Source organism: Centruroides vittatus, unplaced genomic scaffold (assembly GCF_030686945.1).
Source record: "Centruroides vittatus isolate TY-2023 unplaced genomic scaffold, ASM3068694v2 contig_1112, whole genome shotgun sequence".
Lineage (NCBI taxonomy): Eukaryota > Metazoa > Arthropoda > Arachnida > Scorpiones > Buthidae > Centruroides > Centruroides vittatus.
In genome coordinates, this window is record NW_027120714.1 from 1,161,634 (window position 1) to 1,178,229 (window position 16,596).

Consider the following 16,596-nt stretch of genomic DNA (forward strand, 5'->3'; position numbering starts at 1 on the left):
AAGATTTTGTTGACAGCAGAAAAGATATTCTCCAAAAGATCAGAAAAAAGCAAAAAGTAATAATCAGAAATTGTGAAAGATTTGACAATCCATTAAGTGTTATCTTTGAAAAATAAGGAAAAAATTTTGGAAACATTCAATGAACAGCAGAATCAAACTGTTTGATTCTGTTCTCGGTTCATTTTCTGTTTTCTGTTCTGAAAACAGAAAATTCATTTTCTGTTTTCAGAACAGAACACAGAACAATCTCAAATTAAACTTCAAAACAGAACAGAGCTTGCACTCCACGGATTAACAAAGTCCCACAGAGAAACACTGCAAAATTGCTTTATAAAAATAGGTTTCGGTCAACAATATGCTGAAGCTTTGAATAAATCAACATTTCCATCACAATCTACTGACAATATAAATAGTCAGTGGTAATAAGTGGTACAAAAGTATCATTTGAAAACTTTGTCAACATTGACAATGACCTATATCTGCAGACATTTATCCGAATACAATGACATTGCCAAGGCAAGAAACAAGCATCAAAGACAAGGAAGAAATAAATTCTGTCGAAGTAAATATTCTCCCCTACATGTATTTGTTTTGATGAAGATGCTTTACACAAACAAAACTCTAACCAAAATCACACAAAGTAATTAAAATAACAAAGAATAACTCTTAAATTTAACAAAAACAAACATTTTGTATGGGAATAATATCAAATGTTGGCTTTCTATTAGCTGATAACCCAAAAATTCAAAAAGTATTTGACTGGAGGAAAAATTTCATTTCTATATAAACTTTTTATTATTATACATTAAAAACTTGTAATAGTAACAAAATTCATACTTCCGAATCTGAAAACTTTGGATCATCTATAGTGCCCAACAGTTCGTTTGCGGCCTTTGCCAGATCTCTATCTTCCGATGTATAGTCTTCGTTCCATTTGGTTACATTGTCCTTGGAAACAGCAAGTTTGTTCTCTCTGTCAAAAAAAAACGTTTTTCATTTTGTTTCCTTCTTTTACACATATATAAAAGGTCAATCAGAAAGTTGTCGTTACACAGGAAGAAAAACACATTAAAAAAAATGTACAAAAAATGCCTGTAAGTGGTATTAGGGTAAGAATTAAAAAAACATTTTTTAACTGGTAGTTCAAAAACAACTTTCAAAAGAGGTGTAACAAAATTTTGTTCTGACATCTAAGTCTGTGTAAAAATGTTTGCAAAAAATCAGGAAAAACAATGAAAAAAAGATCAAGACTCTCCAAGTTTCGACTCTAATCCTCCGAAACAGATAATTAAAAATATGGCAAAAGTTTTCAGTGTAAATAAACAATCTGGATGCGCTGTCAGAAATTGGTTTGCTTGGTTCAAGTCTGACAACTACACACTGAAGACAAGCTGCACTATGCACAACCATTAGAGATCAACGATCTGGTGAGGCAACTGGTTGCCGAGGATGCCCAAATCACGCAGAACTTTGAACCGGGCTTTGCTCGGTCAATAGTCTGTGAACCACCTAAAACCTAAGAAGTTAGGCCTCAAGTATGCAAACAGAAAATGGGTGCCGCACGTCCTGACTAAACAGAACAAGAGCGACTGCATTTCCAGGTGCACATTGCTACTGAATCAATATCAGGAATCTTCAATCACCTTGCAATATGTGATGAGAAATGGATTTACTATAACAATCCAACTACCCAAGGTACAGTACCTATGTAACACCCAGCAACAATCACCTACCGAGTCAAAGTGAGCTTTGAGCAACAAGATGCTGCTGCTGTGCATTCTGAAATTGTCATGATATCATTTACTATCACTACATGCTGTCAGATAAAACAATTAATGGTGACAGCTACTAAGACATGCTTGATAACTTGGCTCCAAGGATTGCAAAACTCATCTGTCATTTGCCAACCAGAAGGGAGATTTGTTCCATTAAGATAATGCTGAACCACATACCAATAAGATCGACCATCAGCAGCAGCTGGGCTGGGAACACCATCATATTCACCCAATTCCACCCATTTTCGTGTCTGCAAAATCATAAAGATCAGATACTGCCTGGATTGGAAGCTGCAAAAAAAAGGAGTCAAACAACTTCTTTTCTTTCAAACAGACGTCTTTCTCTAAGCTGGACATTCAAGTCTGTTGAATTCCAGCCCTGGGTCATAGCTAACAATGGGGAATAATACTATTGTGATTATGTTTTTGTGTTATTTTTCTGTACCTAATTTTCAGCAACAACTTTCTGATTTTCCTGATATGTGTATATTTACTTATTTATTTCTATTTTTCAGATGAAACGCTATAATTATTGTAATCAAAAATGCTAATAATACTCCAAGAAATTACTATTAAAAACTGAAAATACACAAGAAAAAATCAAAAAGTGAATTTGAAATGATAATACATTTATGGAGAACATAATAATGCTATATTACGTTATTACGAATGGATTCTTCCTCTAGTTTTCAATTTAGTCAGCATTGCCTCAGTTTAACCATGTCTTTGTAAACTACAAATTTTCAAAAGCTTATTTCCAATCTTGCAAAATCTTTCTTAAGATTTCTTCCCCAGACTTAAGAAAGATTCTGCATGACTGGAAAAGAAAAATCACTGCAAGCGAGGATGCTTACGCTTCCAGTCAAATTCTCAGAAGAGACTAGCACCCGAGAAGTTGTCCAATCTTCTTGGGTGCTAGTCAAACACAACAAAAAATTAATTTCATAAAATTTTTATTTAAATTAATTAAATATTTTAAAATATTATTTTGAAGATTTTTTTAAAACAAACAGTTGGACTATAAATTGAATAAAATACTTTCTCACACGATTAATACCGCAAAGTAAATAATGAAAAAAGAATAAACGGTAGTCTTAAAGTGTTAAAAGTAATAAATTAAAACTTTACAATTTGGTGGCAATTATTTATTAGTGAATACTTTCAGTGAGACAACTTATCATCAAGTTAACAAACAAAATAACGTGCCTCATAAAGAATAACCTTTTAAGATAAGTTATTCTTTATGGAAAAATGCCAGATTATAAAATTTTTGTTTAACTTATTTAATTCCTCAAGATAAAGTAATTTTTCAAAAAGTAATAAAAATTATTTTTACTCTTGATAAGTATCGGTTGGTGGTAAATATTCTTCTGCCCATTTTGTATCGGTAATAATGTCGGGGTTAGCTAATAGAGGATTCTCCGAAAAGAACTGTTCGTTCCAGTCCGTAACCGACGACTCCTGCAGATTGCACTCATTTGCTAAATATTCCTCTGCCCAATTTCTGGATGTGGCTAAATCTGCAACACAAGGACCTGTAAGTACGATAAAAAATTAATTAAATAATTAAATTAAATTGTAAATTAAAAATATATTATAATAATAATTGGATTACTGTAACTTTGATATTAAAATTACCACAATGAAATTATTACTATTGTTTTTTATAACATTATAAAAAAACATTTAATACTTGATTTGCCATTTCCCTGCCTTATAAGATGCAGCCATAATCTAGTAAAGACTATCTTCAAAACTGTTAAATTTTTTTAAAATATAGTCTAACACAACTTTTGCTGAAGAAACATCCTATGTTTTGAATTAGGTTTGTATGTATTTTTGTTTGTTAAAAGTTTTAATGAGTTACTCTATACAGTAGTACCTTGAAAGTAGAATTTAATTTGTTCCTACAGGGTATTTGAGTTCAAAAGCAATTTCCTCATAAAGAATAATGTGAAGTAAATTAATCTGCTCCCAAATACCAAAAATACCCAGTTTAAATTCTAAAAACAAAAAATCATAATTTAAGCTAAAATGATGCAAGTAAATACCCTAATTAATGCATAAAACAATGAAAATAATAACACATTAAAATCAATAAAAAAGTAAATAATGCAATAAAATTAAGGAGATGAACCAAGAATGGCTGGGCTTGTCCGAAACTCATACCAACAAATTTAGAAAGTAACAAATTTTCATTGTTTGTAGCCCAAAATAAGAGCTGCTGCAAACTAGTGCTTTGCGAGAGCAAAATGCTAGCAAACATGCACTAGCACAACCGATGACGTCAAAGGCTCCACCCCTTTCTTTTTGCCCATGCAGTTTTTCCTTTGCTAGTGCAGCAATACGTGGTACGCTCGCTGTTTACAGAATTCAACAGCAAGAGCAGTCATGCTAGCAAGAGAGAACGGGCAAGATGGATGACTACATGAACATGTCACATGTCGAAAAAGAAATAATAGAATTTTATCAATGTACATAAATTACATGATTAATACATTCAGTATTGAAAACAGTATAAACGTTGTATACAAATAGTAAATAGTTATATATATAAATAGTTTTCGGCTTAACTAGTAAGCATGTTTTTCCCATGCTATTTCAAAGTTCAGAACGAAAACTGACTGATTATAAGTATAGGTTATAATAAGATCTTTGTTCTATAGCCAATCCACATCTGTGGAATCCACATCAATCTGTATGGAAAAACTCAACTACTCTAGAATAACTAAACAACAACCAAAGGTGCTTCCTTCTTTGCCAATGAGACCACAGTTTCAGCAGGCTGCAGACTATATCTGTTTAAGATCAATGGGCAGCTTCATTACATAGTCCTTAACATCCTGACAGACCTGAAGGGTGAGTATATACTCAACTTTACATTATAGACACTGCAAAAGCAACAGACATCGGCAATCGGAATGTCTAAAAACGTGACTCACAATCCAGAACTAATGATGCTGTATGACATGATTCTGAGATAAATCTATTTGCATGCTGTTACAGAATGATAGCAGAGATTGAGCAGCAAGAACAAGAAATACTGTGTCAAGGCAATCTCTAGAAGAAATGTTTAGCTCAGACAACAACTCATTAATACTTTATGAAATGAGGTGTGTCCAAAGAATTTGCACTGTACAGACATAAATGATAAAATTGTTCCTACCCTGTAATTGTTGTTGGAGAAGAGAAAATGTATTTGAGCTTATACAGCATAGTTTCCAATGACCAGAGCTGGTTTTCAGTTGTGGTATACTTTATGTGGCCCTCTCCTGATCCAGATCATAAAAATCTGTAGCAGTAAAAATTTCACACCCAGACCTCAATGATTTGCCTGCCTCAGAAAGATGGACTCAGAATATCATATTTTAAGGAGTTCCAAATAAATTTCAATTAAAACAGCAGACAGTATTTTTACAGTTTAAAAAAATATAGAAAAAACCAAGTTGTCTTCAATTCCGTCATGTCCAATCAACAGGAATAAAACAGTCTTCCATCACAGAAATGACCTTTTATTAGAGGCTACACCTCTGCAAAATTTACATAATTTTGCACTTTACATATTTTAAATTTACATAATAAAGGTCAACTCTGTGAAGGATGACTGTTTTGTTCCTGGTGATTGGAGATGACAGAATTGAGGTTTCTTCTAAATTATTTAAATTATGAAATAAACTTGAATGTCTGACTGTTGATAGGTCTAAGAGTTTTATTTGTGAAACGATTGGCACAAGGCAGGCTGCCACTATGTCATCATTAATCCAAATCCCAGACAGTTGAAGTTAGTCAGTCTTAAGAATGCTAAATTTCCACTCTGGAACACATGCAAAATTGAAAGAAGCCTCGTGGCACCGGGAGCAGGCAGATGCAAATGACCTATAAACAGACCCAGAAATACCTTTGCTGTACTGATGATTTTGTGTAGAATGACAAATTTTAAATGTGCTCATTGATTGTATTTTAAGTAAATAAAACTGTTGATTTTGAAAGGTTCCTGCTAGTTGTTATTGAAGTAAAACAAAATGTAATTCATCTTTTGACTTGAGACTGAAGCTCTAAAACAGTGGTGAAAGACCTTTTCTGAATGAGGACATGTGTAACTTTGTAGTCTTCTGGAATGCATTTTTTTTTTTTCTCACAGTATTGGGCTTTAAACCTGCCAAGTACTGACATACTTCACAAGTGCCAATATACTAGACACTAAAATATATGCTAAAAATACACAAACAAGCAATACAAACAGTGCAATCCCCAAATAACCAAGATTCCGTATTATTTGTGGTGAACCCGTAAGTGAATACATTACTTTTCTTATAATTTAATTCATAATAGAAAGTATAAAACAGTAACATGTATTACAAAATGATTTGTTTCTATTTCCTTTATCACTTAATTTCAATGTGAGAAGAACCATTCATATCAGAACACAACTACAATAATACGTATTTTCATTCTTAAAATTATTGTACTTATTATCTTTATAATAAATAATGTAAAAAGTGTTGTTTTTTATACATGATTAAATACACTATAATATAAAAAGAGACTTAAAAGTGATACAGCATAGTATTATTAAAAAACAAATTGAGATACAATTAACAAAACTTCACAGAATTCAAGAAATACTTTACCTTGCAACGGAGGATGACAAGGTTTCTCAATTTCTCTCATTTCTTGAAGCAGACTTTCCATATGAAACATTCGAGGAACATTTCTTTGACATGCACGATCTTGTGTTTCAAAAATAAATTCTTGCACGAGCTAGAAGAAATTTTTATTTTTGCTTAAATACCATATATCTTTAATTAAACAGGAATTGATAGATTAGAATTAATGAGCTGTTTTTATATTTTTGCCTCATTTTAAATTACAACATTTGATTTGTTACAGCAGTTGTTAAAAATTCTCTGTCTAATTTTATTTTGATAAACCAATATCGATAAATATTCTCAATGAGTGGTTACCCGACATTTTCTTCTGACCCCACTGTATGTGTGCATCTACCTTTACTTTAATCTTGCTTTTCTATAAACTAACTTTGTGTCTTTATTATTAATTTAAAGTAACATGGCAGTTATCTTAGGATAACTGCCATGTTACTTAAAATACAAATTAATAATTAAAAATTCGATAATTAAGAAACAATCATTGAAAATCATTTCCCAACATTCTTTTTAGTATTTTTAATTTATGAACATTTAGGTTCACACGAGATTTTTTCATTTTCGTGAAAGGAATACACAAATTAGGAAAAAATCGGGAGCCATTAATATAAACGGATGAAAGTTTTAAAATGCTTTTAATAACAATTTGATTTTAAAAATGTAGTTAAATATTCAAAATAATAGTGGCATAACAGTTTCATTTGAAAGTGCCATCCAGTAGGCAAACCTAAATACCTCGTAACAAATTTAAAATGGTATTTAATCCTCTTTAACCATGAGCCAAATCATAATATTTTAAAACTAGTTTGGCTAAATTAATTCTATTCAAAATTAAGTAATTTAAATTAAAAAAAAATCAAAACTGCAAAATATCTTTACAAATTTAATCTGATATTCTAAACATTCAAATCAGACATAACATCAACAAAATGTAGAATCTCTACAAAACTACTGGTATAATTAAGATAACCACAGCTAGACATGAATACCAATAAACCAGCAAAAATAAAAGTAATAAAACAAAAGCACACATTTTCTTCTGTTTTAAACGGTCATCCTCAGGTTCAAAGAATGCAGATATAAATGAATGCATTTTTTAAAAAATAGAACAAATTTAAAAGCCGGAAATGTCATGAAATATACACACGTCTATTGCAGCATCTATCATCATGCTTCAATTCTGATAATGACGTTAAACGCTGCAACAGACATGCACATATTTCACAGTGTTTACAGCTTTTTAAATTCATGCTGTTTTTAAAAAATGCATTTGTTTATATCTGCATTCTTTGAACCCAAGGATGACCATTTAAAACGGAAGAAAATGTTTGAAAACCAGCAAAAAATAAAATTAATAAAACGAAAACAAACGAAAACGTTTGTTTTCGTTTTATTTATTTTATTTTTTGCTGGTTTATTGGTATCCATGTCTAGCTGTGGTTATTTAACAAAATGTAATGTGAGCTCACAACACCAAGTGTAAGTGTTATAAAAGACAAATCGAAGTGTTCAAATCATTCTTCATACATCTTATAAAAAATTTAAAATTAAATAGACAAATAAACTTTAATGAGTACAACCGATCAGATATTCGAATATTAGTTTGAGTTATATAATGTAAAACTTATAGTGCTTGTTACATTACAAAAATAACATTTCACAAAACACTTACTTCATTTTCTGATGCCTCTGTTATCGATTTCTGGCAAGAAAAAATAATAATTGTTTTAGTAATTAACTTAAAAAAATAGAGTTACAAAATTTTATTTGACTACATTATATAATTAAATTGCTACTTACTTTAAGAGTGAAAGTATGCAATAAACATTCAATTAAGGCATGCATAATTTGAAAACAAATACAAAAGTAATTTGGAGTTTTCTTACAGCATCCTTCTTACGCTACAGGGATGCAAAGGCAAACACGGCCAATCTCTCTTTATAGACTCCTTCTAGCTAAAATTCTGCACAGTTGCTTTTTAAAAAATTTTTTTCTACATTGAGAGGATATAAAAATTCGTGTATTTAGCATTACAAAATTCTTGTGGCATAATAAAGGATGTACAGTACATCCTTTATTGTGCCACAGAATTTCTGTAATGCTAAATATAGACTCCAAATTATATTTTTATTTGTTTCCAAAACACCTAGTTTTAATTCTTCTATTTATTCCTTTAATTAGAAAACAATTGTTTTGACAATACGTCTTCTAATCAGATATTACCAAAGTTCTTAATTCATTTTTTTTTTTAAATTTAAAAACTTCTTTACCAACATAAAATATTCTTTTTATACCATATCCTATATAAATATTAATTCACACATGTACACATGTTTACAAGTATACAAATATACAAAATATTAATTCACACATGTACACATGCATACAAATTCATTCTGATAATGAATTTTACAAACTAAAATATCTATTAAGAATACTTACGAAGGTTGAAACATTTGAATTTGTCTTCCTTAATCCTTCCTAAAAAGATAAAAGTTTTGAAAATAAATATGCCGAATATTCAAATTATAAAAACAATTAAATTTTTGAAATAATTGCATTCTTTATATAAATAATTTTAATAGAAACATATTCCAATTTTATGTTAAAATGCAATTTTTCTACCAAAAGTAGCGATTTGCTATCAACAAGGTTTTGCACAATTGAACATTGTAAATATAAAATAGCAATGCACTTATTACAAAGACCTTTATGTGCATTTATCTGTATAGCTCTCGTCTGATATTCGCCACACCATTTATGGATATGAAAAAATACCGCTCAATAAAATAGATATTCGGTTATTTTTATATGTAATCAAAAATAATTCGAGTAAAAATATGTGTAGTTTTGGTTGAGACGGTTATTTTTACACGTTATTAAATTCCTCTATAAGTAATACAAGATACTAGCAGAAAATCTTACAAATTGTTATTAAGGATGGGATGATTGTCGAGTTAGCCAATTAACAATGAACAATTAATTAGAATTGTATAATCATCTACCTGTTCTTTTAATAACTACTTGTTGTTGGTGGTTTTTTTAAAAAATATCTCATAATTTTTTTTTATTTTTGTTTTTTACCTTTTATAATAATAGTTTTGTTTAGTATCTGCCAAATAAATATGTAAAAATTTATTTTATTATTTATTTTTGATTTAAAGTTGTATGAAAATATTGAAAAAATTTACATAAATTATACTTGATCAAGTTGGGTCACTACTATTGATTTTAGTAGTCGGAGGTGCAATCTGTACACATAGGAGAGAAAGGCTTTCAATGTTTTTTTTTATTTTCTTGTCCATTGCCACTGATTGGTAATAAATGCTGCAATTCCTATTGGTTTGTTTGGTATACTAGCATGCATGTGGCACGATCACACCACTAATGAAAAAGGAATTATAGTAGAAACTCAATTATTCAAAATGGTTAAAAATACTAGAACGTGTAGTATTCTACAGTCGAAGACAAAAGTAAATTGCCACTTCTTGCCAATTGGCACGAAGATGATGTCATGGAATGAAATTTGATGTAATGCAAAACCCAGATTAAATCAGTCAAATATCAATATTAGTACAAAAAACTTCAATCCACTTAGAACCTTTTTATCCAGTACTGTTTAATAAAACAATGTTTAAAGCCAAACATTTTTGATCTAGGCGAGATCTTCCTTTGGTCAATGTAAAATGGAATGCATTTAAGAATGTTAACGAATTTCAAAAAAACAAAACTTTCAAATACATAAAATACAAAAAAATAGTGCAGTGTCCACATAACCACAGGAAAAGTACAATAAAATGTATAAAAATAAACATTAAAAATCGATGTATCCAATATATTTTTATAATGACTTCATCCTCTTATGTGCCTGCATCATCGTTGTTCCCTTGTACATATAGATGTACTGAAAGTTTGTATATAGATAATCAGGGCCTCCTGTAGCTAAGCTTTCCATATCTGGTCTCAACTTTCATCTATATAACTCCATTCTTGAGATTAAGAAAGGACAGACAGACAAATGACAGTGGTAATTTATAGGTCTACAATTTTTTCAAATTGCAGCCTAATAAAATCAGTTAGAAAATAAACAGATGACAAGGCTGTCTAAACAGTGGCGTGCCGTCATTGGAAGCGATGGAAGCGCTGCTTCCACCTTCCAATGACCTTCCCTTGTATTTTATAAAATATAAATTTTCATATTTTAACGTACTTTTAATTAATTAAAATTAATATTTTATTATAACTGCATTATGTATCTTTTACAAATTTCTATACTACATGTAAAAAAAACCAATAACATTGCTATTGTATATTCGAATAATTCAGTGGTGGAAGGAATGTCGAAACCGGGTCAGTTTTCAATCAGCCAGATTATATAGGCATTGGTGCATACGGTTTACAGAGCACCAACCTCACCTGGTTTAGCTGGTAGAAGCAACACACACATAAAGCATCCAATTTAATATCCCGGAGCGGTTCTGGGCTGTTAGCCGCCTGCTAGATATTCGGCCACCCTCGCTCGATTATGTGAATCGTGTGCAGACTAGATTAACGGCGAGCAACTCTCGGCCCGCGGGCCAGCTATGGCTCGCAAAAAGTTTCTATCCGGCCCACGAGATCTTTAATAGATTATTAAATTGGAAAAAAATAAATAATTAATGGTTATTTTTCCAATTCTTTGTAATTTTCGAAAACGATAAGAGAAATAAATGTAGTAATTAACTTTTTATTTATTTATTTCATATTTGCAGACTAACAAAATTACAAGTCACAAGAAGGCGTCAATTAACTACTACAGCCCGCGGAAAAAACGTAAAATTTATTCTGGCCCATGTTATAAAAAAGGTTGCCCACCCTAGACTAGATTTATAACTTAACCAAACTGATAAGAGTTTACTGGCATGTTTTTATGATAGTTCTGTATAGTTGACAGAAGTCTAAAAAAAAAATCCATTAAAATATTTGATATATTTATTCTGTGTTTATTCTGCTCTCCCATCTTATATTACTTACGGATTTCAATGTTAAACCGGTGATATTACGATTATAGTATGTCCCATCTGTAAGGGGATGGAGGAAAAACGTGTACAATTCTAGTACAGTGTTAAAAAATTAACTGTTACTTTGGCAGCATCATTTACAATCAAATTTAATGAATGAGACATACAATGGTACAAAAAAAAAAAGTTCTAGAATTTATTTTCCTTAAATTTACGATTTATATATCTGTTGTCATAAAAATTTGTCTTTCCAATGTTTTCCCAAGACTACAGATATTCAGGTACAAAGTAACTGGTTTCGACTTATTTCTACTAAGAAGTAGTTAAATAATTAAGAGATTAGGGAATGGGGACATAAATAAAACCCTGCTGAAAGATTCAGAATTTCACTTAAACAAAAGCTTAACCGAACCAATCACTAGCTCAGTACAGTGGGGAACTGATTTCCGTGTACACCTGGTACTAAAACGAATTACAGTAGTTAGAAAACAAATGACTATTAACTTTAACATATTTAGATTTTTACAGCTATGGTGAGAAACGTTTAAAATTTACAACAGCCCTGTCACGTCCTTTGAGATATACTAGTGATGCGACAAAAGAGTCATTTGAAATTGACCGGTATCGGCACCCTCGGGATTTAGCAACCTGCGTGCATGCACGCGCCTCACACTTACCAGGACCAGTAGCGTAGCGAGGGGGGTGCAAGGCGGTGTATCATGCTCCGAGCGCCACTTGCAGAGGGGCGCCCAAATGGTCTCCAATACAAACTATACGTGTTTCTAAAAGGGGGAGTGGGCGCCAATAAAGTGTTGTGCCCCGGGCGCCAGTTATGTTCGCTACGCCACTGACCAGGACGTCTCTGATTCCATTCATTAGCCACTCGTAGGGAGCTATTTCACTAAGTGGATTGTTTTAAGATTTAAAAAGTAAAAAATATTTTGTTATTTTTATGTACGTTTCTTCACAAAGTTATATTTAATTATAAGTTTCTTTAAAAGTACAGTCAAACCTGTTTTTGTGCGGTCTTTTTCTGTGCGATTTTTTTTTGTGCGGTATATGGAAATTTCAATCAAATTGGAACATAATTGACTCCTGTAAAATTTTTAAAAACTCTATTGGTTGTTTTCTATGACATCAGCAGGTTTTTTCATTTTTTATTCAGTAAAATTTTTTTCTCATACGTTTATTTCGGTCCCCTCTTATTTTAATAGCATAAAAACCATAAATATTATGTTATATTTGAACATATGCAGTAAGTTAGCTTCCCTCCAGCTTTAGACTGCAGGTGTGAAATTTCACGCCTGCAGTCTAAAGTTAAATGAAATAACACTTCCTGCAGCTATATTTATCAAATAAAATCATTATTTAACGATTATTTTTAACTTTTTAATGTTAGATTCGTATTTAAGTGGAAATAATTAATTAATATAAAAATTAAAATTCTTAGAGGATTTTTTTCCCCATTAGGTGTTGCAGAAAAAGGCTGGAGGAGTTAAAAAAGCAATTCCTAGTTATTTCGTACGGTTTCGAGTTATTTTCTACGTGAGACTTTTTTTATGCGGTCCCTATTCACCGCATAAAAAAAAATATTTTTTTAATTGTGTTGCGAAAACTATTTTTTATAGCCACTCGTGAAGTTTCGCACGATTTTTTTAATGCATTTTCTTTTATGCGGTCCCTATCCCCCGCATAAAAACAGGTTTGACTGTATATTCATACAATTGAAGAATTTTTTGTACTAGGCATGTATATTCATCACACATTTTGTTTTACCAAGTAAGTTTATTTTTTTATAATTTTAATTTTAGCTCTTATATCGTGGCTAGTGATTAAAAAATTTATTTTAAAAAAGTTTAGGCTCAAGACCGTATAATGAAAAAGAGAACATTATTAAAAGAGAAAGACCAATGCCTAAATTAAACATAAATACGTCAACAAAAAATTTCCACATTTTGACGATAAAATTTATGACGAATGATGATTCTTTTGTAAAATTAAAGCAATTTGGAAATCAAAATAGAATAGACTTTAACATTGGTAGACAATATAAAATAAATAGTGAAAATTATAACAAGATAATTACGATTAATAGATACATCTAAATTAACAGATGTTATGTTTTTTCTCAAAGCAAGAATTGGCATTTAGAGGGCATAGGGAATTTATTGAATCTAATAAGAAAGTTTAATGTAATTACCTCTGTTATTTATTAAGTACGTCAGATAATCTATTAAAAATACATTTAAAGAAGTATACGGTTTTTACTGGCTTATCAAACAAACGAATACGAACAAGCCCTGATGCGCAAGTAATTGATTGCCCCTGTAAGTCGGCTTCTTACAGAAACACAGCTTCCCTATCATCAAATGTCACGGCACGCCACTGTGTCTAAATCAAAGTAGTGCTTACTTAACTGTTAATTGGGAATTAAATATAAATTACAGACTTCTTGAAATCAATATAAAATATTGTAATTACCTGTTGCAAACCTCTGTCTCTCGTAAGATGGTCAGTTATCTTAAATAGAGGATTAGCACTGCCACACTCTCCTTCGATCAAATCTCGCATTGCCATGATTGAAATTTTCGGTTAAATATAAAACCTTTGTTAATCCTTCAGTTTAAATAATTTCATATTTTTAAATTTGGTCAGCATCAGTATTGTTCTAGAATAAAAGAATAATCCTGTTAAATTGAAAATAAAATAAAATTTACATAAAAATTTATGTTACATCTGTTGTTATATATAAACTTATTTGTATATTGAAATTCTTATGTCTAAATTACAATTACAGTTCGGTCAAGCTTCAAATTAAGACTCTTATTAAAAGTTCAAATATTGCCCAAAGCAGTTAAATATATTGTAAGATGATAATTGATTTTGCTGTAAAACAAAACAAATTATTCTGGATTTCAATTCACAAAGAGTACTGACCAAAACATATATAGTAAACTACAATACATCACCGTAACATTCTGTGTAAACTGTTATATTTACGATGTTAAGACAAAATCACATTAAACAGAAGATGCATCTTTTCCATCCTCTCTATCTAGCGTAGCATTTACCACAAGTCCCACCAGGTCTCGAGGTTAGTCCATACTTTGGGAGAATGGAAAAGAGAAGAGAATGTGTGTCTTTTCTATTATTGCCTTTCCTTAAGCAATTATACTTCAAAACAATGAAAGAGAAACATGCATGCATTTTCAATACCTGAGTTTAAAACAGCTTTGAAAGAATACCCGAGTTGTAAAAGTTGTTAAAAAAAAAAAAAAAAATGAGAGTACATGTGGTTAATTAATTTACATTAACAATCCATAAACCCAATTTTTACGTAATGCTAAACAATCTGTCATATTCATTAGTCAATAATAAGGCTAACTTAATAATTACATGTAAATAATTTGACTAGAGATAGGAGGTTAGGCTGTCATCTCAAGATAATTTTAATAATTATAATAAATTAATTTTAGAAGAAAACAATCAAAATATTACCACCTTATAAAATTAAGGACGGTGATCCCAAAGTATATTTGCAATATTTTAGATAAGTTTAAAATACAGGGTGATTCAACACTCAAGGGACAAACAAGGGGTGGTAGAGCACATGACAAAAAACATTTTTTTGTATAGGAAAGTATGGGTTCAAGTGATGCATTGGGGTACAAACACAAGAATAACACATGAAAAGAAACAAATTGTTTCCTTACAGCATTGTTGACAAGTGTGTCTTTACAGCAATGTTTACAATAATTGCTCAAAATTGCATCCACCAATCATGTATTATATGCTTGGTGTACAGTTTCAAAAATGCTGGGTATTTCTCACACACGTGCAGCCACAACAGATATTCGGATGACAAAGTCCTCAACAGAGTCATCTGGATTTTTGGAAATGAGGGCCTTTAGATGTCCCCATAAGAAGTAATTGAGACTCAATGAATCAGGTGATGGGGTGGCCAACAGACTGGTCCATCATGGCCAATCCAAAAGTGGCATCCGGGTAACTGCACACATCAATGCCAAAATGGGCTGGTGTCGCGTCATGCCGAAACCACAGTCTATTGCAAATGTCAATCGGAACATCTTGAAGCAATTCTGGTAAAACCTGATCCAGAAAAATACAATAACATCTGCCATCGAGTCACCTTTCATGTGTTATTTCTTGTGTTTGTGCCTCAATGAATCACTTGTGTCCATACTTTCCTACACAAAAAATGCTTTTTATTGTGTGCTCTATCACCCCTTAAAGTTTGTCCCATGAGTTCTGAATCACCCTGTATATACAGACATAATGATAATATCTACTCAGATTTGATTAACTTAATATATAAATGATAAATTACAATTCAGTGAAGTTAATTCTGTTCTAATTCTAATTTCAATTTTATCAATCCCCACGTCAAGGAATGCAAAAGATTAAGAACTACCAAAAGAGAAAAGTAGAACTTCTGTCAACTTTTCTCACTAACCAAAAGAGAATGGAAATATGTCATTTTAATGTGCAAACTGTTGTGCGCTAAACCTGTTTAGTGTCATTTTCTCTTCTTATTTTCATTCTATTAAAGTACAAACCAGCTTTATATTTTCAAATTAGTCCCTTCTTGGTCAGTATTTTCTCCTCTGCTTTCCTTGTAGTTTAGTGACTATCTATATTCATCAGACAAAATGTCTGGTTCTGGCACAATAAGGAAACATTTACATATTTTTACCTTAAGTGGACAACAAATAAAAATTTTCTACCTTTTCTAATCACCAAAATGTCCTTAAAAATAGATAATACAATGGATTGCAAGCTTCCATTTACAGATATAATTTAAAACACTATATTTATCTTCAGCGTAATCATATTATAGAATTCTTGTGTGTCCTTAAACTTGTGAATTGACATTATCATAGTTTCTACCACTCCATGCATCAAATATTAATATTTGTAGAGTGATATGGTATTTCTCTCTTGCATAATGGAATGGTGAAACTAAGAAACTCAGAAAATTTTGAAGATGAAAAGAATAACAGAAATAGAATGAATCCAGCAAGATCTGTTGGAAAAATTGGCAAAAAAACCTATTGTAGACACCTAGTTAGTAATGTCTGCATAGCAATTAGGAATTTTGGTTTTAAGCATGGATCCAAGCCAAATCTTTATTTAAAT

At 31.1% G+C, this 16,596-nt stretch overlaps 1 protein-coding gene across 3 annotated transcripts in view; it reads right to left on the reverse strand.

Annotated features, from left to right (window-relative positions):
* The window catches only part of LOC136976905 (peroxisomal targeting signal 1 receptor-like), a 62,133-nt gene that overhangs the window by 27,247 nt on the left and 18,290 nt on the right, over positions 1-16,596 (reverse strand). For 2 of the 3 annotated variants that reach the window (XM_067272278.1, XM_067272287.1), the window contains exons 2-7: positions 13,921-14,107; positions 8,882-8,920; positions 8,112-8,141; positions 6,407-6,536; positions 3,112-3,310; positions 838-973 (exon numbers count right to left, since the gene is read on the reverse strand). In XM_067272278.1, coding sequence (XP_067128379.1) covers positions 838-973; positions 3,112-3,310; positions 6,407-6,536; positions 8,112-8,141; positions 8,882-8,920; positions 13,921-14,016 — 630 coding nt within the window. In that variant the 5' untranslated portion in view covers positions 14,017-14,107. Of the gene's footprint in view, positions 1-837; positions 974-3,111; positions 3,311-6,406; positions 6,537-8,111; positions 8,142-8,881; positions 8,921-13,920; positions 14,127-16,596 lie in introns of all 3 variants that reach the window. The other variant, XM_067272283.1, reaches the window with a different exon arrangement.